We start from the raw sequence: 26,536 nt of genomic DNA, 5'->3' as shown, positions 1-26,536 counted from the left end.
CCTGTACAAGTCGGAACTAAGAAACTCGGAAATGTCCGACATGCTAACTGGTTGTAGTTATAGGTCGCGTTCAGAAAGTGGGATTTCCTAGTTCCGACTATAATATGAACGCGGCATCGGGCAACTTTCCAGAGCTCCGACTTTTCGACCTGAAGATCACTGGTGTCATGATTTGACCTCGTTTTTTCCGAGTTCCCAGTTGTCTTCAAAGCACCAATATTTAGACAACTGGAGAGAGACGTTTTTTGCCAGTGAAATTTCCGCTGCCAGTAAACAGCGCCGACGTGCAAGCCTAAGGTATGTAAGCTAGTACACACCTCTGTTCCTATATTGTGAAAATGTTTCGGAAGGGAACGAACTTTACTAGCTTATGTTTTAAGTCTAAAATAAGCTAACTCAAGCAAGCATCAACTGCAAGTAATACATTGTGTAATGTATTGAAAATAGCTTGGCGCGCGCCACCGCCCTATTCCAAGAAGCTCTAGATTGGCGTTGGTTTCTATCGCGCCTGGATCAACCTGTAGGTCCTTGGAACTAATTTTGTTGCTGACTTTCGGGATCCAGTGAGCATTCCATGGCATGTTATTACTTGGAGAAGGAGTTTAAAACGAGTAGGTAAATATTTCATTTACTGTAGTTTTTACATGTGACTGTGACATTATGGTATAAAGACGGCCATATGTTCGAAATTTCAAGATGGTTTTCAAATGTGGTCATATTTCAAGTGTGTGTGTGTGTAAAGATTTTGAAGTGTCTATTTCTACAATTTATGACCTCAGTGCTTTCAAGACAACTGGGGACGAAAAAACGAGGTAAAACCATGATGTTACTTATCTTCAGGTCAGAGCTCTTGAAAGATGCCTGTGTTTCCAACTTGGAATTCCAATTTGGATGACAGATTTTTCAGAAAGAGCTCGTTTTTTAAAATGATTACCTAGTTCCCAGTTGTCTTGAACACAAGTGATGCTGCAGTCTAACATGTTGACCACACTGTTGCAAATTCAATGTACACATGCATGTTATTCAATCATTGCACCCACACTGCTCATGAGCATCTGTGTGGCCAGGTGCTAAAATATAAATAGTTTTTTTAGGAGGATATATCCACCTGCCATCTCCTCATTGGTTTTTAGAAGCATATGCCCAGGTGGGTGATTGAAAGATGAACGAAGGTCCACACTCCGGTGGGTTGTAGTAATGCTGTAATGTTGGTTGCCAACCGCCATATAATATTCTTCTTTAGATTTTAGTCAAAATAAGAAAAAGAAGCTTGAAGGAAGGAGGAGAGAAAACGATAAACCAAGTGTTTCCCGGTATATCTGTGGATTTATTGTTGGAATAGAGGACCTTATGCATTTCAGGTAAAATAACAACCCAATGTTTATATACTAGGACAAATTTGCTAGCAATAACAAGCTAGCTAGCTAAATTGGCATAAATGTTTAATGCTTTTTGACCTGTCCCCAAGTTAATGTAATTGGTTCAGAGTTTGTTTTGATATTTCAACCTGCGTGTCCTGATCACTTCCGGTGTGGGTGAACAAAAACAACTTGCCGTGATGGCACTCGCAGACGTGCGGTTTGGTCAGCATGTAAGGCACTACAGAGGCGTCACTACAGACCCTGGTTCGATTCCAGGCTGTATCACAACCGGCTGTGATTATGGTTTGGCCGGGGTAGGCCGTCATTGTAAATAAGATTTTTTTTCTTAACTGACTTGCCTAGTTAAATAAAAACATTCAGTCGGAAGTCTAGGATTTAAAATCAGATCACATTTTAGTTATCACATGCTCCTTAAAAAACAGGTGTAGACTAACAGTGAAATGCTTACTTAGGGGCCCTTCCCAACAATGCAGACAGAAAGTAAATAGAGAAATAATAGAAAACTAAAAAGTTTAATACACAATGAGTAACGATAACTTGGCTGTACACACGAAGTGCCGGTACCGAGTCGATGTGCAGGGGTACGAGGTAATTGAGGTAGATATGTAACTAGGAATAAAGTGACAGATGATAAACAATACCAGCAGCTTATGCTACGAGTAAAAAAAAATGTCTTATGTCTAGGGGGTAGAAGCTGTTCAGGGTCCTGTTGGTTCCAGACTTGTTGCATCAGTACTGCTTGCTGTGCGGGAGCAGAGATACGTCTATGACTTGGGTGGCTGGAGTCTTTGACCATTTTTAGGGCCTTCCTCTGACACCACCTTGTATAGAGATCCTGAATGTCAGGGATCTCGGCCCCAGTGACGTACTGGGCCATGCGCACTACCCTCTGTAGCGTCTTGTGGTCGCATGCCAAGCAGTTGCCATACCAATTGGTGATGCATCCAGTCAAGATGCTCTCAATGGTGCAGCTGTAGAACTTTTTGAGGTCATTGCCATGCCCTCTTCACGACTGTTGGCTTGTGTGGACCATGTTAGATCCTTAGTGATGTAGACAATGAGGAACTTGAAGATCTCGACCCGCTCCACTACAGCCCTGTCAATGTGAATTATTATTATTATTATTATTATTACACCTTTATTTCAACAAAGACCAGACTGAGACCAAGGTCTCTTTTACAGCTGGGCCCTGCATATACATGTTTCCACATACCGTTTAGATACAATGATTAAGAAACTACACAAGACAAACAAACGATCACAGATAACACAAAAAATACATTTACACATTAAATGGAGCGTGCACAGCCCTCCATTTCCTGTTGTCTACGATCAGCTGCTTTATTTTGCTGAGGGTGAGGGAGATGATGTTGTCCTGGTCTCTGCCCTCCACCCTATAGGCTGTCTCATCATCGTCAGTGATCATCGCTAGCACTGTCGTGTCGTCTACAAACTTAGCAATGGTGTTGGAGTCGTGCGCGATCACTCAGTCATGGGTGAACAGGGAGTACAGGAGGGGACTAAGCACACATCCCTGAGGGGCCCCTGTGTTGAGGGTCAACGTGGTGGATGTGTTGTTGCCTACCCTCACCACCTGGGGGCAGTCCATCAGGAAGTCCAGGATCCAGTTGCAGAGGGATGTGTTCAGTCCCAGGGTCCTTAGCCTAGTAATGAGCTTGGAGGACACAATGGTGTTGAACTCTGAGCTGTAGTCAATGAAAAACATTCTCACATAGGTGTTCCTCATGTCCAGGTGGGAAAGGGAATTGTGAAGTGCATTGGAGATTGCGTCATCTGTGGATCCGTTGGGGCGGTATGCGAATTGTAGTGGGTCCAGAGTGTCTGCGATGATGGTGTTGATATGAGCCTTTCAAGGCATTTCATGGCTACATATGTGAGTGCTACGGGGTGATAGTCATTTAGACATTTTACCTTGGCGTTCTTGGGCACAGGGAATATAGTGGTCTACTTGAAACATAGGTATTAGACTGGGTCAGGGAGTGGGTGAAATGTCAGTGTAGACACTTGCCAGCTGTTCAGCGCATGCCCCGAGTACGCGGCCTGGTAATCCATCTGGCACTGCGGCTTTGTGAATATTACTTACTCACATCGGCTATGGAGAGCGTGATCACACAGTCATCGGGAACAGCTGGTGCCGTCATGCATGGTTCAGTGTTGCTTGCCTTGAAGGCTAAGTATTGGCAATCGGCGATTTGTATCAAAGTAGCAAAGCCGAAGACTTTGTTTTGTACAGTGCCCCTCGTCACCACAAATTACTTCAATGATGGCAGTCTCCATCTAAAGTATGTAGCGAATGACAGAGCAGTGGAAGAATTTAGTGCAAGTCGTAAGACTACTTGACAGACAGAATAGCAACACCAATAGAGCTACAACACCCCTCATTTTGAAATGACATGGTCTAGTATGCTCAGTCCCCTTTATATTCACACAACCAATGACCGGTGCATGAGTATTTATTATGGTGTGTGATACCCAGGCCCTGTCCAGACACAACCCCTAGCCCCTTCTCTCAGACACTTGTGGAGATCTGAGAGTCATTGATAGGTGGTGACATGGTGATAGCTCCACCCTCTAACAGACTTGGTATACTTTTTGCCATATTGCTTACACCTGTCCAATCCTCTCAAATCTCCATAAGTGCCGAGGATGTATGAGCTAGTGGTTGTTTCTGGACAGACCCCACAACCCTGTGGGTTTGTGGAGGACGTTCAGCACATCACTTGAGGCATTGGTTGGATGTTTCATTCCATTGCTGGACACACCCTATCAGGCCAATCACCCTAACCAGGTAGTTCTTGTTCTTCCTCAGAATATGGTTGTGAAAAGTTGGAGATCTGCTGTAAACAGTGAAAGGATATTTACATGTCTACTATTCACACACTTGCTTCGTTCCAGATAATTAAATGTGGAACTGTTGACTGACTTTGACTAGGGCCAGATCTTTAGTTGAGCAATATACAGTGGGGCAAAAAATGTATTTAGTCAGCCACCAATTGTGCAAGTTCTCCCACTTAAAAAGATGAGAGGCCTATAATTTTCATCATAGGTACACTTCAACTATGACAGACAAAATGAGAAAAAAAACAGAAAATCACATTGTAGGATTTTTAATGAATTTATTTGCAAATTATGGTGGAAAACTTTTGTTATTGACCAAATACTTATTTATCTCAATACTTTGTTATATACCCTTTGTTGGCAATGACAGAGGTCAAACGTTTTCTGTAATTCTTCAAGGTTTTCACGCACTGTTGCTGGTATTTTGGCCCATTCCAACATGCAGATCTCCTCTAGAGCAGTGATGTTTTGGGGCTGTTGCTGGGCAACATACTTTCAACTCGCTCCAAAGATTTTCTATGGGGTTGAGATCTGGAGACTGGCTAGGCCACTCCAGGACCTTGAAATGCTTCTTACGAAGCCACTCCTTCGTTGCCCGGGTGGTGTGTTTGGGATCATTGTCATGCTGAAAGACCCAGCCACGTTTCATCTTCAATGCCCTTGCTGATGGAAGGAGGTTTTCACTCAAAATCTCACGATACATGGCCCCATTCATTCTTTCCTTTACATGGATCAGTCGTCCTGGTCTCTTTGCAGAAAAACAGCCCCAAAGCATGATGTTTCCACCCCCATGCTTCACAGTAGGTATGGTGTTCTTTGGATGCAACTCAGGATTCTTTGTCCTCCAAACACGACGAGTTGAGTTTTTACCAAAAAGTTATTTTGGTTTCATCTGACCATATGACGTTCTCCCAGTCTTCTTCTGGATCATTAAGCAGGGGGACACGTCTGGCACTGCAGGATTTGAGTCCCTGGCGGCGTAGTGTGTTACTGATGGTAGGCTTTGCTACTTTGGTCCCAATCACTAGGTCCCCCCATGTAGTTCTGGGATTTTTGCTCACTGTTCTTGTGATCATTTTGACCCCACGGGGTGAGATCTTGCGTGGAGCCCCAGATTGAGAGAGATTATCAGTGGTCTTGTATGTTTTCCATTTCCTAATAATTGCTCCCACAGTTGATTTCTTCAAACCAAGCTGCTTACCTATTGCAGATTCAGTCTTCCCAGCCTGGTGCAGTTCTACAATTTTGTTTCTGGTGTCCTTTGACAGCTCTTTGGTCTTGGCCATAGTGGAGTTTGGAGTGTGACTGTTTGAGGTTGTGGACAGGTGTCTTTTATACTGATAACAAGTTCAAACAGGTGCCATTAATACAGGTAACGAGTGGAGGACAGAGGAGCCTTTTAAAGAAGAAGTTACAGGTCTGTGAGAGCCAGAAATCTTGCTTGTTTGTAGGTGACCAAATACTTATTTTCCACCATAATTTACAAATAAATTCATTAAAAATCCTACAATGGGATTTTCTGGAGAAAAAAAAATCTAATTTTGTCTGTTGAAGTGTACCTATGATGATGTTTTGTATTTGTTTTCTATGCAGGCAGGCAAACTTCGGAACAATCTTTCTTTTGAAAGTTATTACAGCATTGCGTGATGGGCAATGGTGTTCTACACTGCCTTTTTGTGTACCACATTTATTTATATATATTTTTTAAAACGTGTTAAGAACCCAACATTTTTAATCAACCAGGTTGTCACCGAAATAATTATAAATACAGTAACCTTGTGGTTTTTTTTTAATGCCAATACTGTTTTCTATGCTTGTTTTCACTTAATACTTTGGGATACAGGTGCACTTGTAGTCAGAAAGGCCTTTTTTTTCCCATGTAGGCAACAGTAGGCCTACACAATTTTCTTCATAACCCGTTTCATATTTTGCATATTCATATTTTTCATTAATGCATTTAATTAAAGTCTCTTTTTTGGTGTACATTACACCATTTCTTTCATAGTCTTGTATAAAATGCATTATGTCGAATTTTATTATGGTTGACAGATTGGAGACAAAATGCCCAACTTTACTTATTTTATTGTGTGGTATTGATGAATGTATTTGATTGGGGAATGTGGATACATTTTTATGATGGAAAATTACAATACACACCATAATACATGCACACAAACACTTACACACACTTTGTTTTTACTCATGTTATAGCCTATTCTTGACTTATGTATGAATAATAAAAAAATATATATATATTTGTATCTAGTTGTCATGTATTCATTGTAGTTTACATGTTTCAGTAATGAATAACATGGTTAATGGTCCTTAGCTTTGGTATATTTGACATGTTTATACATATTCTGTATTTCCACCAAAGAAAGCCATAATTAATCAACACAATACTGTAAATGATGGACAGTACCTGTTATAAAACAGAAATTGCCCTCTGTAAATAAATGGTGAGAAATGCTCAGTCTGAAGCCATTCGGCTATGGGTTTCACAGTCCTATAATAATGATACAAGTTATATCACTTTAAAAATAGTTTATTTACAACCTATGTTGTATAAGATGTTGGGAATAGTGGCACAGGACAGTCTGAAATTAAACGCCCTAACCCTAGGCTGTGTTCAATGTCGGCAGCATTTTCCAGTGAGAAATGCTCAGTCTGAAGCGATTTGGCTATGGGTTTCACAGCCCAATAATAATGATGATGATAATCCAAGTTAAATCACCTCAAACATGGTTTATTTACAACCTCTGGGGTATAACATGTTGGGCAAAGTGGTATTGGAGAGTCTGACATATAACCCTTAACTTGAGTTCAGTCTTCACCTAGCCTAGCTAGCTTTGTCCTTCATGACAGGGAAAGGCCTTGATTCTAGGCCGTAGAAAATCCTCCATCCATCTCATTGGATCAGAACAGGATGGATTAACAGTGATTCATATTACTGGTTTGCGTCCTTAAAAAAAAGATGGTTGTGTTTTGCTGCATTATTTATCTACCCATATGATGTGGATCATTGTCAGGTTATTAGATGTATAAACTTTAACAAAATAACACCGTGGTTATAATAACACTTTAAACGGGTAGTTTTGTAAATGTGTAGAATGTGTTTGTTTCAGATCCACACAACTCATGTAATTTAGAAAGAGAGGATTTTCTTCTGAATAACTGATCGGGGCATTGCACATTCAGGCAACTTTGATGTAAGGCTTGATCACACCCGTAGTGACGACTTCTATCCATCACGCCCATTGTTGCTTATCCATTGTTCACTAGATATATCAATGTAATTACAGAATGCTTCCCACCACTTTATGATGTGAGCTGGACGTGATCCCAAGTCTGCCACCAGTGTAGCGAAAGAAAGTGAAAGCTGGGACTCAGACCAGGGCTCATGCGTGGCAAAGTGAGCTCTAATGGCTGTTGCCTTGAAAGATGAGTAGGCATCTGGGCAGAGGCAGTAGGCCTACAATGCTGGTATTTGCCTTGTTACAGTAGCCTAATTATAAAACATGATTGACACGACCGTAATAATCATCATGAAATGGCCTTGGAAGTGCCATAAGTGTAAGCCAACATAATTCATTATTTTACATGAACCTGTTTAACTGCATTGATATGGCTTACTTGATCATAGTTCAGACTCGTTATAGTTGCAAATACCATGCAGTTGCACCAGGGGAATTTAAACCAGTTTGTTTGTTTTTTGTTGCTGGTCTTCTGTTTCCCAACATTTATTGATGAATTGATTTCCCATCGTGAAAATGGATCCCCATTCCCCAATCAAATACCTTTTTTTTATCGATACCACAAAAATAAACAGACAAATCCAACTTTTTACACCATTGGCAACCCTCATGAAATCCGACATAGCACCAGTATGACCTTTTCAAAAACCCTGTAGAGTGATGCAAGGAAAAACATGGCAAAAAGATTAGAGCCACAAAGTGTAACACTTTTCTAAGCCAATCATATATTAGTTTACAAATGGAGATGAAAATAAAATATTACACATTGAACAGCTTTAGATGTGTTCATGCTGACCCCGTTGTCAAAGCCTCACTATCATGTCAAGTCTCCAAGTGGAGCAGAGTGACCTCTCCATTGTATGCTTTGTTTTAGTTGAGCTTTTTTTCAACTCCCTCTTGGTCTCTCAGTGTGATGGAGGGAGAGGACCCAGAAGGAAATCCCAGCACTGCCTCGTCTCACTCACTTCCTCCCCAAGCAGAGGCGGTAAGCCCAGCGGATGAGGATGATTGTATCACAACAGGGAGGAACTCTGAAGAGACCGCTACACGCACAAACGGCATGGGCCAGCCGAGTCAGGACCACCAGAGTGAAGGGGTCCCAGCTAAGACTGCTGCCACAGACAACAACCAGAGTCAGTTTGCCACCACCATGGACAACCAAGCCCAGCAACAACCCACGGAAAGCCCGTCTATCACTAAACTATGTGGGTATCTCCTTAAACAAGGAGGTCCCCTGAAGTCGTGGAAGTGGCGCTGGTTCACGTACGAGGAGAAGAAGAGCCAGTTGTTTTACTACAGGACGGCACAGGATGTGACCTCTTTGGGGAGGATTGAGCTGTGCAGAGCCACGTTCGGTTACCCCCTCCACGGAGAGCAGGGCACCTTTCACATCCAGAACCCTGAACGGACCTTCGTCCTCAAGGTAATGTTTATTTAATCTATACTATAACAGGGGTGGTCAAATCTGAATCTCGAGGTTGGCCATTCTGCCTGTTTCCTTTTCATCCTGGTAGTTACTTGATTATTAATGTCAGTGGTTGGCCAAAGTCCCTGATTTAGAGGGGATTCACTTCTGGTGCCATCACAAGTTCAACCGGTATCCCCAGGGTTTTCCCAAACGTCTGACTTTGCTCTGAATGTGAGTGTCATCAATATTTCTGAAATGTCATTGGTTTTTGTGGAGAGATGGGAAGACCGCTAAAAGGATACATGAGGCAGCGAAACAGTGGTGCTCCTGTATCTGAATAACGTGATTAAAAATAACAAACATTTTAGAAGTTATGCATTACAGATATTCCGACTTGGGCACACATGTACAGTAGGCTAACAATATATATTCTGTCTGTTTCAGGCAGATAACCAGGAGGCCATGATGTACTGGCTACAACAGCTGCAGCTGAAGAGATGGCAGCACCGAGACCAGCTGACAGGAGAATCCACACGTCACTGCACTGACCACCAGAGACCAGAGGGACAGGGGGAACTACCCACCAGCTGCCCAGGTACAGAAAGACGGGAGGTAGTAGAATGAAGTGGCCCCAGACACTGATCAAGATTATGTCTGGCATGACAATGATCGACAGAGAAGGTTGTTCATGTAGAAACAGATCTGGCAACCAGGCTAAGAATAACAGCTCAGTACCATCATATACCATGCGTGGTTTTATGCTTAGTGAAGCGTTAAAAGATGTGAGAGAAATGTAATACTTCACGTGGAACCATCGGACACATAGTCAAGTTAGCAGTGACTGGAATGTCAATGACCCAGGCTGTATCATATCCGGCCGTGATTAGGAGTCCACTAGGGCGGCGCACAACTGACCCAGCATCGTCCGGGTTTGGCCGTCATAGTAAATAAGAATTTGTTCTTGACTGACTTGCCTAGTTAAATAAAGGTTAACATTTTTTTTTAAATTATGTAACCAGTTGGATCGTGTTATCTGAGGAAATGTTTTGTTTAAAGTTGATATCATACTAAATTGTACTATGAATACCTTAGGAGATGGGTGTCATATTCTATCAAAGGGGTTTGTCTCAAGTTATTCCACTCCCAATTGACACATGCTAGTTTAGAGGTAATTTCTAATATGTACAAGATCCTACACACAGATACAGAACACCCTATGACACCGTTTGATTACAATTGGCAGACTAGAGGTGAAAAACTAGGTGTAATGAACACGATGGGAGACAGAGTGTTGGTTTCAAGCGCACGGCGCAGCAGGTGTTTATTTATAAAGGACCACAGGAGGAGGCAGGTAGCTGGTCCAGGGGCAGGCAGAAGGTCATACACAGGAGGAGGCAGGTAGCTGGGTCCAGGGGCAGGCAGAAGGTCATACACAGGGGTTCCAAAAAGGCAACAGTACAGGCAGAGAAAAGGCTGGTAACGTCGTCCGGGAGATCAGGCAATAGGTTGATAACAGGAAATCCGATAGCCTAAAGTACAGGCAAAAGGCGTCAGTTTTTGCCTTCCTCACTATCATACACTGGAGGATTAAATTACGGGAAAAACAGAGCTCCAAATAGAAGTGTGTCACAAAACAAACAATATCTCACAATGATGGGGTGCAAGTAACTGAACTAAATAGTGTGTGATAATGACACACAGGTGTCTAAACAGGTGATCAGAATTCAGCTGATTGGGATCTGAAGAGTGAGCTGCGTCAGTGGATCTACGTGTTTGAGAGTGAGTTCGAAGCAGACATATTACTAGGCAACAAATTAAGTTAGTTGAATTGAACGTTATCATTTTTAACTAACCATTAGTAATAACTCACAATGTCCAAACAACAACAACAAATTTATTTTGAGTGAAAACAGATGTCAATGCACTGGAGTGTGATGTCAATATTTACCACACTTGTCCCTTGGCTACATAGTCACTTCATGAATCATCAGCAGTCGACTTTGTCAGCCTCTCCCTGGCCTCACTAGGGATTTCCAAATTCTCCCTCTGAGACGTAGCTTCCTGAAAACCTTTTACTCTGGCAGCACACCCACTTCCTTTCAGTGATTCAGCAAATCTACCGTGGGCATCAAGTGTAGCCAGCCAATCAGAGACTTAAACAGAACTTTGGGTAAGTTATTCATCTTAAACTCTCAAATAGGCTTTCATACAAACGTTCTGTCAAAAATTCTAGTTTACATACAAAAATGTTAGTAACAATTGACTGTCACTTTAATTTGACAGTATTCTTGTCAGAAAAGAACAAGAATTATTGTAACTGATCATTTTTACACTCGAGGGTTACACTGAGGACACTATTCAGGTAATTGAAACACTCTGAACTTTCCCGATAGAAATACTATGAGTAGAGCTGACTCTGCTGATATGATTCCCTATTCTACATGACAGAGGGTCATAACTCTTCCAAACAATACATTTCTATAGGACCGTTCTGTAATGTTGCAGCCTTCGGAACAGGCCCTAGTGTCGTTAAACAGAATGCATGATTGGAGCCATTCCAATGTTTTAAAATGCATGGAGGATTAACAGACTTCTTCCATGTTCCTCCAGCAAGTCAGTCAGCTGATGTCTGGGGAAACAACTGGCCTATTTGGTCTCTAGTGTTTTAGAACAGAGACCTATGTTTACAAATAATAAGGAAGCTGTCTTTGCTGCTCATTTCCATCATGTAAAATACAGTATTTCCATGAGTTAAGTCAGGCATTTCTATATAAATATATATATATTCAGTATGTGCACTACTTAGATACATTGGCAAATGACTGGCCCTGGCAAATAACTTTTTTCTGTTGCAATAGTTTCTAGAAGAAATGTCATTCTTTGCCAACATTCATGTCTCTACTCTGTAAACCTGTATTGCTGTCGTAAAGGCACAGTATCTGACTAACAAATGGAGGGTTGACTTCCCTTTTGCAGGTAGCCTAGCAGTTAAGAGCGTTGGGCCAGTAACCAAAAGGTCACTGGTTTGAATCTCTGAGCCGACTAGGTGAAAAATCTGTCTGTGCCCTCGAGCAAGGCAATTATTGCTCATGTACGTCGTTCTGGATAAGGGCGTCTGCTAAATGACGTAAAATGTAGATAGACTGGGGAGGGGAACGCAATAACAATCTAAATCCCTCTGGGAGCTATTCATGGACTTTTAGGGTCATGGCATTTTCATGAAATAGATTAAATGTTATTTTCACCTACACAGGCCTTTATCATTGCAAATAACGAATTCATCCTTCCAGTATTGAATGATCTATTATTATATGCCCCATGGGGGGCGTGTCTGGCCAAGGTTGAGATTGGTAGGTGGGGTTCAGGACAGGAAACAACGTTGATCAGATGTGCTTAGATCTTTCTCTGCGGCGTCTGCAAATTGCAGACAAATGCTCGCTCTAGCTGCGTTACCGCTTTCATCTCTGAAGACTTGATACCCGTAAACCACTTATCTACTGTTCACATTGTAACTGATCATTTCTACACTCGGGGGTTACACTGAGGACACTGTATTTGGGTAATTGAAATCAATCAAATGTATTTATAATGCCCTTCTTACATCAGCTGATATCTCAAAGTGCTGTACAGAAACCCAGCCTAAAACCCCAAACAGCAAGCAATACAGGTGTAGAAGCACAGTGGCTAGGAAAAACTCCCTAGAAAGGCCAGAACCTAGGAAGAAACCTAGAGGAACCAGGCCAACAACCCGGACAGGAAGATAATGTCAGTGACTCAGTCTGCGTGTCAGTGACCGAGTCTGCGTCTCTCACATGAATAGGCAGACCATTCCATTAAAATGGAGCTCTATAGGTGAAAGCCCTGCCTCCAGCTGTTTGCTTAGAAATTCAAGGGACAGTAAGGAGGCCTGCGTCTTGTGACCATAGCGTACGTGTAGGTATGTACGGCAGGACCAAATCAGAGAGATAGGTAGGAGCAAACCCATGTAATGCTTTGTAGGTTAGCAGTAATACCTCGAAATAAGCCCTTGCCTTAACAGGAAGCCAGTGTAGAGAGGCTAGCATTGGAGTAATATGATCAAATTTTTGGTTCTAGTCAAGATTCTAGCAACCGTGTTTAGCACTAACTGAAGTTTATTTAGTGCTTTACCCGGGTAGCCGGAAAGTAGAGCATTGCAGTAGTCTAACCTATAAGTGACAAAAGCATGGATACATTTTTCTGCATCATTTTTGGACAGAAGGTTTCTGATCTTTGCAATGTTACGTAGATGGCAAAAAGCTGTCCTTGAAACAGTCATGATATGTTCATCAAAAGAGAGATCAGGGTCCAGAGTAACGCTGAGGTCCTTCACAGTTTTATTTGAGACAACTGTACAACTAAGATTAATTGTCAGATTCAACAAAAGATCTCTTTGATTCTTGGGACCTAGAACAAGCATCTCTGTTTTGTCTAAAAAGTAGAACATTTGCCGCCATCCACGTCCTTATGTCTGAAACACAGGCTTCCTGGGAGGGCAATTTTGGGGCTTCACTGTGTTTCAACGAAATGTACAGCTGTGTATCATCCGCATAGCAGTGAAAGTTAACATTATGTTTCCGAATGACATCACCAAGAGGTAAAATATATAGTGAAAACAGTAGTGGTCCTAAAACGGAGCCTTGAGGAACACTGAAATGTACAGTTGATGCTGTAACCAAGGCTCCTAGTTCAGCAGGGTGTCAGACAGGTACTTCCTATCTCTCTTTCTCTCTCTGTCTGGGCCATGCAGAATCACTTCCTGCAGCTGTCAGTGGGGCTGTAGCTTAAACATTTAGTACACAGATTCTCCAGGGGTCAAAGAGCAGGGCACACTGGAATCACCTGGGACCTTTCAGTAGGCAAACATTGTGGAACTCTAAGAGATAAATATTTTACGTAGAACAAACATGTCTCTCAGCTCTATTCACAACATTTTGAAACACTGTACTTTCCAGATAGAAATACTATGAGTTGTAGAATGTTGCAGATAGAAATGTCATGAATAGAGTTGAGACATGTTTGTTCTATCTTAGAGTTCCACAATGTTTGCCTACTGAACGTGTCGCAGGTGATCCCAATGTGCCCTGCTCTTTGACCCCTGGGTAATCTATGTAATGAATGTTTAAGCTACAGCTCCACTGACAGCTGCAGGAGGTGATTCTGCATGGCCCAGACAGAGAGCGAGAGAGAGAGAGCGAGCGAGAGAGAGAGGAAGTGCCCGTCTGACACACTGCTGAACTAGGAGCCTTGGTTACAGCACCGCATGGCTACACTACGCATACTACAGGCTATTCTGGTCCAATAAATCAACACATCCGTATGATATTTTGAAGCTTAAACGGCTTGTATAAGTGAGAAATCCAACTGTTCAAGTCATAGCTGTCTTGAATATGCATCAATGAACAATGTAAAAGTGACGTTATTGCTAGTTCCCTGTTTTGACTTTGCCCAACGTCATTGAGTTTGCTCCTGTTGTAGACACAACCTTTCCTACCAACTGGTTTGTAAACTGTGAGGTATTTCATGCTTGTCCTGACATGCCCAGTACGTTTCACGACGGAACAGAACAGTATGCTTTGACCGTGGTACTCCTTTGAATATTCCCACGGTCGCCATTGTATTTGTATCTAGCGTGCACAATTTGGTTGCCCAAAAGATATCAGGACTTTTGTCAGTTAATAAAAATATATGAATCTTTTAGACTTTTCAATGGGTCTCACCCCATGGTGTCATAACTTTCAGTTCATAGCAGTACAGTAAGAGCAAACAACTTCATCTCAAGACCAAGTGGCTGGATAGTCATGGTCTTTATTCTCTGTATTACAACCCATAATATCACTCATTGTCTTCAGCCAGAAGGTTCCTGCTTGTTACATGAGTAGCTGTGTCCTTTGTGTGCCCTGGCTCCAGAGGGCGTGATCCACTGACATTGTTCTTTCCTGTTACTTCCTGTAACGTAGATGACTTCCTGCCCACCATGAAGACCCCGCCAGGCCTCTTGGGTGAGGAGGCTGCCAATCTGCCCGCACCGCAACAACGGGCCCCCCTAAGCAACTTCTCCCTCAAACATCCTCTGATAGAGATTCAGTAGGTGAATTTTTTATTTTTTTTATTTTCTGCCTATCTTTACCATTCATTTGGCATTGAGGCATATGACTGGACCTGTACAACAGATGGTATGGGATAATAGGGCTGGGAATTGCCAGGTACCTTCACGATACAGTATTATCATGATACTTAGGCGCCGATATGTATTGCGATTCTCAAGATTCTATCTGTATTGCAATTTGATACTGTGATTTTATTGTGATTTGATGTTCCAAACATATTGCTCACCATATGTCTGCTGCAGAGGGACGAGAGAGACCCATGACAAAACAATCAGTCATGCAAATAAAAGTGCTGAAAACAAAAAGAAGATGGAGAAAAACCTATGAAGGAAAAATACTGGGGTTTTGGTGCAGGTACAGCCAACTATCGCAAAAGTAACATTGTGATATTGTCAAAACGATATGATGTTGTATCTTCAAAAATATTATCCCAATATGTAACTGTGTAGATTTTTTTTCTCCATCACTTTGGGATACGTTGTAGTAGTTGACGATTGACTCGATATTCATCGAAGTTATTGATCGTAGACAGAACTGTTTGTGGATATGTGACTACAGATGTTTGTCCTCTGCCAATCGAACATGTCAAGATTGACTTCATAGTGAAAGTGACTTTGAGATTAATGTTTTTTTGGAGGACTTGTACCTTAATCGCTTCATAATAAAGGGATTGTTCTAGTTGCAGGTTTACACTAAGGCTGGCACTTGGGGGTGGGGATGTTGGCGTGCATGCTTATGTGTGTGTGTGTGTTCTCACACATGCGTGCTGCTCCTACAGGAACTCGGTGCACAGTCTTTTTTACAAGCGGTCCTCCCAGGAACTGAGTCGGAGTGTGTTCCATTTGGAGGTGCCTCCTCCCTGGACCCCCTACCAGACAGCCCAGGACAGGATTGGTATGTCCCACACACACCCTAGCCTCTGGAGATGTTCTCTAATTTTCTGGCATCCTTCTGCCCTCTGTCGGCAGCTGATTGAAATCATACAGAAGGATCAGGTTTTCTCATTGTCTGATGGCATAATGTCCTCATTGCTCGAGTAACATTGTCATTTTTTTCTCATCTAAACAAAGAAACATTTTATTTCACAAGTTGGTGATCTCACAGTCCATAATAACCACAGAGCCATAGCTAACCTCCATGCCCTCCTACAGACCCTAGGACTCCCGTTGACCCTCCGACTCCTACCACCCCGCTGCTGTTGGCGGACCCTGCGGGTGAGCGCTCCCCAGGGGAGGGCAGGTCGTTCACATGCCCGTCCCCGAGGATCAGGAGGAAGACGAGGGGCAGCTCTGCCACCATGCCCGCTGCGCTACGGGAAGCTGCTTCAGACAAGACTACCTGCCTTCAGCAGGAGAAACACATGCTGGCTGAGGAGGTCAAGGCCCAGAAGGTTAGAGCTAAGACCAAAGCTGTGCCAGATCTAATACACCTCCAATATCTTACAAAGCCATGCTTGATTTTCACCCTGCCCTTATCCACTCTCTGACGTCTAGAATGTGGCGTATTGATTGGTTTGATATGCCTACAAATATCTTGAAATTAAATGTATTCCTTCTCATTTGAATCTGTGCCAGACTAGATGGACTAACCTCACTATTCACATCCCATCCTGCCCCTGGCTCTACCCTATCCTCTTCCTCCTCCCCTTCCCCCATCCAGGAGCTGGTGTGGCTTCTCCACAAGGCCCTTGAGGCGGCTCAGCTGGAGAAGCGGACCTGCACTGAGTTCCTGGCAGCCGAGTGTGAGCAGGAGCGTCTGGAGCTGTTGAGGCACCGCGAGCGCCAAGCTGCTGACCTGCAGGGTCGTCTGGAGGAGCTGAAGGTCGAGGCAGAGGGTCTGAGGGCGAGTTTGGCCCAAAGGGACACCCACGTGGCCGAGCTGAAGGAAAACGTCACCCTGATGATGGCGAAGAACAACTCCAAACAGGAGGTGAAACCCATTTTTGGGGTCTGGTCTCGTAGTCACAAAGAGTCTCATAGAAGGAGTGCTGATACAGGATCAGTTTAGCCTTATCGAGCATAATGATTATGTGGACAGTGGGGACCTGATCCTGGATCACCACTCCTACTCTGTGATGCCTTTTGAATATGGGCCCGAGTTCTATTTGGCTCCAAGTGTATACACTTCATGATATGATAATGTATGGCATCACTGCCTAATAATATCATATTTTCTGATGTTATCCCAGGTGATCCTGAAGCTGTCAGAGCAGGTGGCGGCCTGCATGACCGACCCAAGACGCACCATGTCCACCACTAATGGCCTGGAGGCCCTGACCTTCCACCAGCTGCAGGAGGACACTGAGAACCTCAAGGTTGGTTTGTGGTTGGTAGGTAGTAGGTCAGTCCAACAACAGAGATGGAATCAAGACCAGAAGCCTAATTTATAAATGTTGCATACTCACAAAATATGCCCCAAAACATGCGCGTGCCATTTTTTTTTAACGTAAAAGTTGTCATTTATAAAAACTAAACTTGATGTGAGAATGTGCTTATCCACCCACAAACTTTAGACCATGTATACGCACAGTTTCCAGTGGTTGAAGTATTGCATTGCAAGAAGGCAAAGTAGACTATTAGCCTTGTGCAAATGGGGAATATATACTGAATGTACAAAACATGTCTTTCCGTGACAGACTGACCAGGAGAATCCAGGTGACAGCTATGATCACTTATTGATGTCACTTGTTAAATCCGCTTCAGTGTAGATGAAGGGGAGGAGACAGGTTAAAGAAGGATTTTTAAGCCTTGAGACAATTGAGGCCACATGGATTGTGTATGTGTACCAATCCGAGGGTGAATGGGCAAGACAAAATATTTAAGGGCCTAACCGGGTATGGTAGTAGGTGTCTGGCCCACCAGTTTGTGTTAAGAACTGCAACGCTGCTGGGTTTTTCATGCGCAACAGTTTCCCGTGTGTATCAAGAATGGCCCACCACCCAAAGGACATCCAGCCAACTTGACACAACTGTGGGAAGTATTGGAGTCAACATGGTGACTTATTTATAACAAACAAAAAACTGTATCTAAATATAATATCTACATGCAATTATCTTTGCATTCTAAAATAATTAGAAAGCTATTTCTATGCATAATACATTCCTCTTTTCTGACTGATGGTTTCATACGCGCGAAATAGCCTATAGGCCTACAAGTTAGGATAGGCTACTGTTCGTTCCATCTCTCCTTTAACGGGACCCACTTCACAGTAGTAAATTGATAGGCTACTGTTCGTTCCATCTCTCCTTTAATGGGACCCACTTCACAGTAGTAAATTGATAGGCTGCTGTTCGTTCCATCTCTCCTTTAACGGGACCCACTTCACAGTAGTAAATTGATAGGCTACTGTTCGTTCCATCTCTCCTTTAATGGGACCCACTTCACAGTAGTAAATTGATAGGCTACTGTTCGTTCCGTCTCTCCTTTAATGGGACCCACTTCACAGTAGTAAATTGATAGGCTGCTGTTCGTTCCATCTCTCCTTTAATGGGACCCACTTCACAGTAGTAAATTGATAGGCTGCTGTTCGTTCCATCTCTCCTTTAATGGGACCCACGTCACAGTAGTAAATTGATAGGCTGCTGTTCGTTCCATCTCTCCTTTAATGGGACCCACTTCACAGTAGTAAATTGATAGGCTGCTGTTCGTTCCATCTCTCCTTTAATGGGACCCACTTCACAGTAGTAAATTGATAGGCTGCTGTTCGTTCCATCTCTCCTTTAATGGGACCCACTTCACAGTAGTAAATTGATAGGCTGCTGTTCGTTCCATCTCTCCTTTAATGGGACCCACTTCACAGAAGTAAATTGATAGGCTGCTGTTCGTTCCATCTCTCCTTTAATGGGACCCACTTCACAGTAGTAAATTGATAGGCTGCTGTTCGTTCCATCTCTCCTTTAATGGGACCCACTTCACAGTAGTAAATTGATAGGCTGCTGTTCGTTCCATCTCTCCTTTAATGGGACCCACTTCACAGTAGTAAATTGATAGGCTGCTGTTCGTTCCATCTCTCCTTTAATGGGACCCACTTCACAGTAGTAAATTGATAGGCTGCTGTTCGTTCCATCTCTCCTTTAATGGGACCCACTTCACAGTAGTAAATTGATCGGCTGCTGTTCGTTCCATCTCTCCTTTAATGGGACCCACTTCACAGTAGTAAATTGATAGGCTGCTGTTCGTTCCATCTCTCCTTTAATGGGACCCACTTCACAGTAGTAAATTGATAGGCTGCTGTTCGTTCCATCTCTCCTTTAATGGGACCCACTTCACAGTAGTAAATTGATAGGCTGCTGTTCGTTCCATCTCTCCTTTAATGGGACCCACTTCACAGTAGTAAATTGATAGGCTGCTGTTCGTTCCATTTCTCCTTTAATGGGACCCACTTCACAGTAGTAAATTGATAGGCTGCTGTTCGTTCCATTTCTCCTTTAATGGGACCCACTTCACAGTAGTAAATTGATAGGCTGCTGTTCGTTCCATTTCTCCTTTAATGGGACCCACTTCACAGTAGTAAATTGATAGGCTGCTGTTCGTTCCATCTCTCCTTTAATGGGACCCACTTCACAGTAGTAAATTGATAGGCTACTGTTCGTTCCATTTCTCCTTTAATGGGACCCACTTCACAGTAGTAAATTGATAGGCTGCTGTTCGTTCCATCTCTCCTTTAATGGGACCCACTTCACAGTAGTAAATTGATAGGCTGCTGTTCGTTCCATTTCTCCTTTAATGGGACCCACTTCACAGTAGTAAATTGATAGGCTGCTGTTCGTTCCATCTCTCCTTTAATGGGACCCACTTCACAGTAGTAAATTGATAGGCTGCTGTTCGTTCCATTTCTCCTTTAATGGGACCCACTTCACAGTAGTAAATTGATAGGCTGCTGTTCGTTCCATCTCTCCTTTAATGGGACCCACTTCACAGTAGTAAATTGATAGGCTGCTGTTCGTTCCATCTCTCCTTTAATGGGACCCACTTCACAGTAGTAAATTGATAGGCTGCTGTTCGTTCCATCTCTCCTTTAATGGGACCCACTTCACAGTAGTAAATTGATAGGCTGCTGTTCGTTCCATCTCTCCTTTAATGGGACCCACTTCACAGTAGTAAATTGATAGGCTGCTGTTCGTTCCATCTCTCCTTTAATGGGACCCACTTCACAGTAGTAAATTGATAGGCTGCTGTTCGTTCCATCTCTCCTTTAATGGGACCCACTTCACAGTAGTAAATTGATAGGCTGCTGTTCGTTCCATCTCTCCTTTAATGGGACCCACTTCACAGTAGTAAATTGATAGGCTGCTGTTCGTTCCATCTCTCCTTTAATGGGACCCACTTCACAGTAGTAAATTGATAGGCTGCTGTTCGTTCCATCTCTCCTTTAATGGGACCCACTTCACAGTAGTAAATTGATAGGCTGCTGTTCGTTCCATCTCTCCTTTAATGGGACCCACTTCACAGTAGTAAATTGATCGGCTGCTGTTCGTTCCATCTCTCCTTTAATGGGACCCACTTCACAGTAGTAAATTGATCGGCTGCTGTTCGTTCCATCTCTCCTTTAATGGGACCCACTTCACAGTAGTAAATTGATCGGCTGCTGTTCGTTCCATCTCTCCTTTAATGGGACCCACTTCACAGTAGTAAATTGATAGGCTACTGTTCGTTCCATCTCTCCTTTAATGGGACCCACTTCACAGTAGTAAATTGATAGGCTGCTGTTCGTTCCATCTCTCCTTTAATGGGACCCACTTCACAGTAGTAAATTGATCGGCTACTGGTATTCAAAGTATTTTGCTCTATGGGATCCGATCGAAGCGCAGTGTCACGGTAGAACAGTACGGTTCACGGTTACGGTTACGGTTTTCCATTGACGTTTTGTAGGCTACGTCTGACTACTGTAATATCACATTTCTCGATTAGCCTAGACAGTATTTCATTTACAAACATAATAGATATATATCACAACCATTGCACCTTTTCTGGCCATGAGTTCATATTCCCAAAGTATCCATTTACCGAATTACCATGCGCATCTCTCATTTAATTTGGCCTATTAGAGAGGCTATTATAATTTCAAGTTTTTGCTCTATGCATTCAAAAGGGAGCGTGGTTTATAACATACAGGTGAACAGACAGTTGAAATTTTGCATTGAAGTGTATCGACTACCACTGGTACAGCCTACTGTAGTTTAGATTTTTTTTTCTCAGAATGGACAATGTTTCAGTTTTTTTGCACATTTAGGTTCAGGACAAAGTAAATGCAAAACACTATTGAATTCAAACTATATGTTTACGGGTCCACAACAATTTGCAATTGTTTTTGTGTTTCAGAAACGGTCAAATGTCAACGCAAAAGAAAACGACATTCTGCCAACACCTCCCAAAGACATTTGATATTTCCTTTAGATATAACGTGTTGGTCTAATTCCAATACTTCCAAAGTACACAGCAAATAAGGGTGTTAGTGCCACTCTAAAAGGTGAATGACGGGCGCTATTCAGGTGGAGTTATAATGCGCGTTCATGAGCGAACAGGTTTACGACAGATCTGATTTATAAGCAGAAACATGCGTATGCCGTGCTCCCACGTTTAGAAATCTCAATTTTCGTACGTGTCAGTCTTCAAAAAGATCACACGCAGATATTTAGTGTCAAATTTACACACCGGTTATAAATGAGGGGCCAGAACATGTGAGTCTTTTGGAATAGAATCTCTATTCTCTGGTCCAAAAAAACATAGTTGTAGTACAAATATGAATCATATTTCTTTGCTTATTTAAATGGCCTTCACCCTGCCCTTCCTCTCACTATTAATAATTCTCACACAGGATGACATTGAGGCCTACAAGATCCAGAACAAGTTCCTGAACTCTGAGATCTACCAGCTGACCAAGCTATGGCGCAACAGTTCAGAGCAGGAGAAAAGCCTTATGGTAAAGGTGGGTCTGCCTTGTGAATATGGGCGCTACTCAGTGCCAAATACATCTGCATGTGCTGTTGAAGTGGGTTGTGCTTAAGTGAAACACTGAAGGCCACTACAGTTGATTGAATTGGGACCTCCGTCTCGGTCTTAGGGTGTGCTTATTTTGTGTTGCAGTGTGCCTACCTGGAGGCCCGTAACTGTCAGATAGAGAGTCGTTACCTGGGTGTACTGAGGAAGCTGCAGGAGAGCAAGGCTCTAGAACCAGGCCAGCGGGAGGCTGTGAGGAACCTCATAGAGGACGCACTGAAAGGAGACCTGAACGACGTCCTCAAACTCAACCCTGTCAGGTAACGGGCCCTGGCTCAATACTCTGAACTGGCTTCCTTTCCTTGTCTTTTTGTCTTCTCTGCTTCACTACACTGATAGATGACAGGACCAACCTCTTTTATTTATTTGTATTCTTTATTCATACAGGCGTTCCTTTAAAGATTTACAACAGTCTCTAAAGGGGGACACCTTGTTACAAGAACACATTAAATCACCAATGCAGTCCCACAATGAACAAAAATGAGATTACTATCAATAGTCAATGAAGGCTTAAATCATCTAAAAACAGTGAATGAACACTGATCTCCATTCCTCAGGGAGCACGACGAGTACGGCTTCAAGATCATCCCGGACTATGAGGTGGAGGACATGAAGCTGCTGGCGAAGATCCAGGCCCTGGAGATCCGCTCCCACAACCTGCTGAGGCAGGAGGCCGGGGTCAAACCCTTGTTGGACCGCTGGGCTCAGTACCTGGGCGGCCGCCCGGCCGATGACCTCTGCCCCTCCCCGGAGCTCAAATTCCTGCTGCGGTGTGGCGTGCCACGGGAGTACCGCCCACGGGTGTGGCGCTGGGTGGTAAGGGCACGCACACGCTCGCTGAGGGAGCGCCACCCGGATCGCTATGAGCAGGTGGGTGCTAGTGGATCAGGCTAGTTCACTTCCTTACAATGCATCTCTCAATTTCAGAATCTTTCTCCATCTGTCTGTCAGTCTTTCCATCCATCTATCTACATGAAATCCATCCATTACTGTTTCAGCTGTGCCAGAAGAGCCTTACGTCACCCCACCAAGCCTCCAGACAGATCCAGTTGGACCTACACCGCACGCTCACCACCAATCAGCGCTTTTCCTCGCCCTCCAGCCCCACTCTGCAGCAGCTCCAACGAATTCTGCTAGCTTTCTCCTGGCAAAATCCCACCATTGGTTACTGCCAGGGCCTCAACAGGTACTTAAGACTCCCTATATCAGTCAGCAGTGTGCTCAATAAATATTACATCTAGAGAAATACTGCCACCTAATGTACAAAGCTGTAAACTGATATAAAGTGCAGACTCCAAAACAATGTCAAGTCAAATTTGATTTGTCACGTGCCCGAATACAACAGGTGTAGGTAGACCTTACAGTGAAATGCTTACTTAAAAGTCCTTAACCAATAATGCTTTAAGAAGTTAAGTAAAAAAATGTTTAAAAAAGTAACAAATAATTAAACCGCAGCAGTAAAATAACAGTAGCGAGGCTATATACAGGGGGTACCGGTTAGTCAAGGTAATTGAGGTAATATGTACATGTAGGTTGAGTTAAAGTGACTATGCGTACATAATAAATGGAGAATAGTAGTAGCGTTAAGGGGGGTGAAAACAGTCTGGGTAGCCCTTTAATTAGCTGTTTGGGAGTCTTATGGCTTGGGGTTAGAAGCTGCTAAGAAGCCTTTTGGACCTAGACTTGGCGCTCCGGTACTGCTTGCCGTGCGGTGGCAGAGAGAACAGTCTGACTAGGGTGGCTGGAGTCTTTGACAATTTTTAGGGCCTTCCTCTGACACCGCCTGGTATAGAGGTCCAGGAAGCTTGGCTCCAGTGATGTACTGGGCCGTTCGCACTACCCTCTGTAGTGCCTTGCGGTCGGAGGCCGAGCAGTTGCCATACCAGGCAGTGATGCAACCATGCTACCAACTCAATCAACACAATCTTCTCAATTTAGGGAAGCCTGATTTATAACAATTTAGAGTTTTTTTTTTTTTGTGAAAATCTATGATTAGTCTAAAAATGTGCATTTTCCTAGATCTGGCTACTCAGACTAGGCTGTAGATATACCATACAAGCTTTCAGACTTCAAAACAATCTTGACAGAATATCCGAGGGCAATTATGATATTGGCCTGTCCCTCCCCTTTCAGGCTGGCAGCCATAGCTCTCCTGGTGCTGGAGAGTGAGGAGGATGCCTTCTGGTGTCTAGTAGCTGTGGTGGAGACCATTATGCCTCAGGACTACTACACCAAAACACTCATAGCCTCGCAGGTAATGATCTGGCTCGAAGGAGCAAAATATGTGATTTTAAACAACTGTATAGATGTGTAAAATAATTGTTTCTATAGTTCTCTGTAGTAAAAATATGGGAAGTGGTGCTTTTAGTGGGATTTAATCCGTTTTAGTTCTGCATCTGTTCCAAAACATGGAACTGAAACTTTTAAATTGCGCATACATTTCATGAATAACGTAATGAATTCAACAACATTGCTCATGTCATGCCAATATCTGTTGTCATCTGCTGATGTGACTCAATATGACATGGTGGATGTTGCAGGTGGACCAGCGTGTGCTGAAGGACTTCATGGCGGAGAAAATGCCCCGACTGACAGCCCATTTTGAGGAGCATAGTGTGGACGTGTCCCTCATCACCTTCAGCTGGTTCCTGGTGGTGTTCGTTGAGAGCCTGCCCAGCGACATCCTCCTGCGGGTGTGGGACGCCTTCCTCTACGAGGGCACCAAGGTACCGCGCTTAAGAGAGACTAGCGCCTGGGCCGAAAGGAAATTTTAGCTCATGGTTATTCAAATGTGGGTCCTGTCTGCAGTATGACTGGTTGTTAACTGATTGACGAAATGATATTGATTGTCCAGAATCGACCCACCTGGCGTTACATTTTTTGTTGTTGCGGCAGTTCTAATGTAAACGTACATGCATGGTTTTGATCCAGGTGATATTTCGGTATGCCCTGGCTTTGTTCAAGTACAAAGAGGAGGACATCTTGAACATCCATGACAACGTGGAGATCTACCAATACCTGCGCTTCTTCACCAAGACCATCTCTGACGGCAGGTGAGAGGTCATTAAAGATCATCCAAGTTCAAACTATGGAGGCTGTGTTCTGGAAAAAAAAAAGCCACTATATTAGATGTTTCTCTAGTGGGATAGGAACCACTATAGTAGAGGTCTTAAACTCCTGGAGGGCTGGCGTGTATGTTTTTGTTACAGCCCAGTACACCTGATTCACCCCTAAGTGGTTTGTGAACGATTCCACTAAATCACATTTAGCTTGTCCTTTTGTATCCTGTTTAATTGTTGTATTATCTATATGGTTTGTGCTTTTTGCCCTGTTCCTACTGAGCCCATTCTTTTTCTGCTGCTCTGTTTCGTCGGAGTGTTGCTGGCAGAGCAGACTGAATAGCTATTTGCTGTAGGCCGAGATGGATGCTCTCACCATATATAAGTCAGATAGCTCAGTTGTCTCAGCTATGGGCTCAACACATGGGAGAAAACGAGGCTATACAGCCAGAGGAGTGCATTGAGGGCAGCATTCACAGCAGTCTCATATCTCCAAACAAAGAGCAGATACGATTATCTCTGTCCAATGCATGCAAGTAAAACGTGTGAGAGGGCTAAGTCTGGTGTTAGGGCCATACAGCTTATGGAGTGTTTTGTGTCTATGCTGCTTACATAGAGTTCAATTCTGTGGTTTCTTTGTATGGAAATAAGCAGGCTGAGTAATCTTGGGCTTGTGTCTGTCTCCTGCTCTCTCTGTTCCTTCCAACAGGAAACTGACCAACATAGCCTTCAGCGACATGAACCCGTTCCCCATGAAGCTGTTGAAGAACCGGCGTGTGCTGCATCTGGAGCGCCTGCAGGGGGAGCTCAGAGAGCTGGAGGCCCAGCAGAGGGAGTTTGTCACAGAGAGCGCAGAGCGTAAGGACAAGGACCTGGACACTATACTTGTCAGCGAGGACGATGAGGACCTGTAGAGACTCTGGACAGAGGGATGGATCCTGTGGAACTAATGGCTCTAATGGTTTTGGAGTTCTAGACTATACAGCCATCTGATTAAGAATGGCCCTGCCGGTACAGATATGACCCACCCAAAGTTCTGGTCCAATACCTATTTTTTTACTGTATGTTATGGTCAAGAACACTACCTGACCAACCTCATTCTCTCTAGATCATATAATAGAGTGTACATGCTCTGCCATAGGAATTAATGCAAAACACACAATGTACACATCTGCGCACTTAATTTAACTACAGTATGTATTTCAACGAGCACACGTCACATAGATTTTTATCTGACATGTTTCACTCGTGTGCCAAAAGTCACACTCCAGATTTTGGGTTGCAGCATATTTTGTCCAAATGCAGGATACTTGTGTGTTACTGTTTGGCATTTAGTTTACTTTTCCTGTCATTTGTGTGTCATAACATGATGTCAACTTTATGTATAAATGTACAACTATGACAGTCAATGACAAATTTACTTTCTCCAATTTATTACCTTAAAAAAA

The 26,536-nt window shown here is 43.3% G+C and overlaps 1 protein-coding gene across 8 annotated transcripts; it reads left to right on the top strand.

Moving 5' to 3' along the window:
• The first annotated feature begins 78 nt into the window (after positions 1–78).
• tbc1d2 (TBC1 domain family, member 2) lies at positions 79–26,536 on the top strand. Of its 8 annotated transcripts, none has more exons than XM_021561300.2 (17): positions 79–297; positions 565–615; positions 8,405–8,918; positions 9,348–9,498; positions 14,882–15,008; positions 15,810–15,925; positions 16,183–16,421; positions 16,691–16,960; positions 17,220–17,360; positions 21,848–21,958; positions 22,117–22,289; positions 22,587–22,899; positions 23,028–23,215; positions 24,163–24,283; positions 24,570–24,755; positions 24,961–25,082; positions 25,798–26,536. In XM_021561300.2, exons 2-17 carry the CDS (start codon positions 575–577, stop codon positions 26,000–26,002), a joined length of 3,018 nt encoding a protein of 1,005 aa, XP_021416975.2. In that variant the 5' UTR covers positions 79–297; positions 565–574; the 3' UTR covers positions 26,003–26,536. The 8 variants fall into 8 exon arrangements, with proteins under 8 accessions (XP_021416975.2, XP_036798916.1, XP_021416978.2 ...); XM_036943021.1 differs by having other exon boundaries at positions 448–615; XM_021561303.2 differs by lacking the exon at positions 565–615.

The sequence above is a fragment of the Oncorhynchus mykiss genome, chromosome 14, assembly GCF_013265735.2.
Source record: "Oncorhynchus mykiss isolate Arlee chromosome 14, USDA_OmykA_1.1, whole genome shotgun sequence".
Lineage (NCBI taxonomy): Eukaryota > Metazoa > Chordata > Actinopteri > Salmoniformes > Salmonidae > Oncorhynchus > Oncorhynchus mykiss.
The sequence above is the reverse complement of the archived record's forward strand: the minus strand, read 5'-3'. Positions and strand labels throughout refer to the sequence as shown.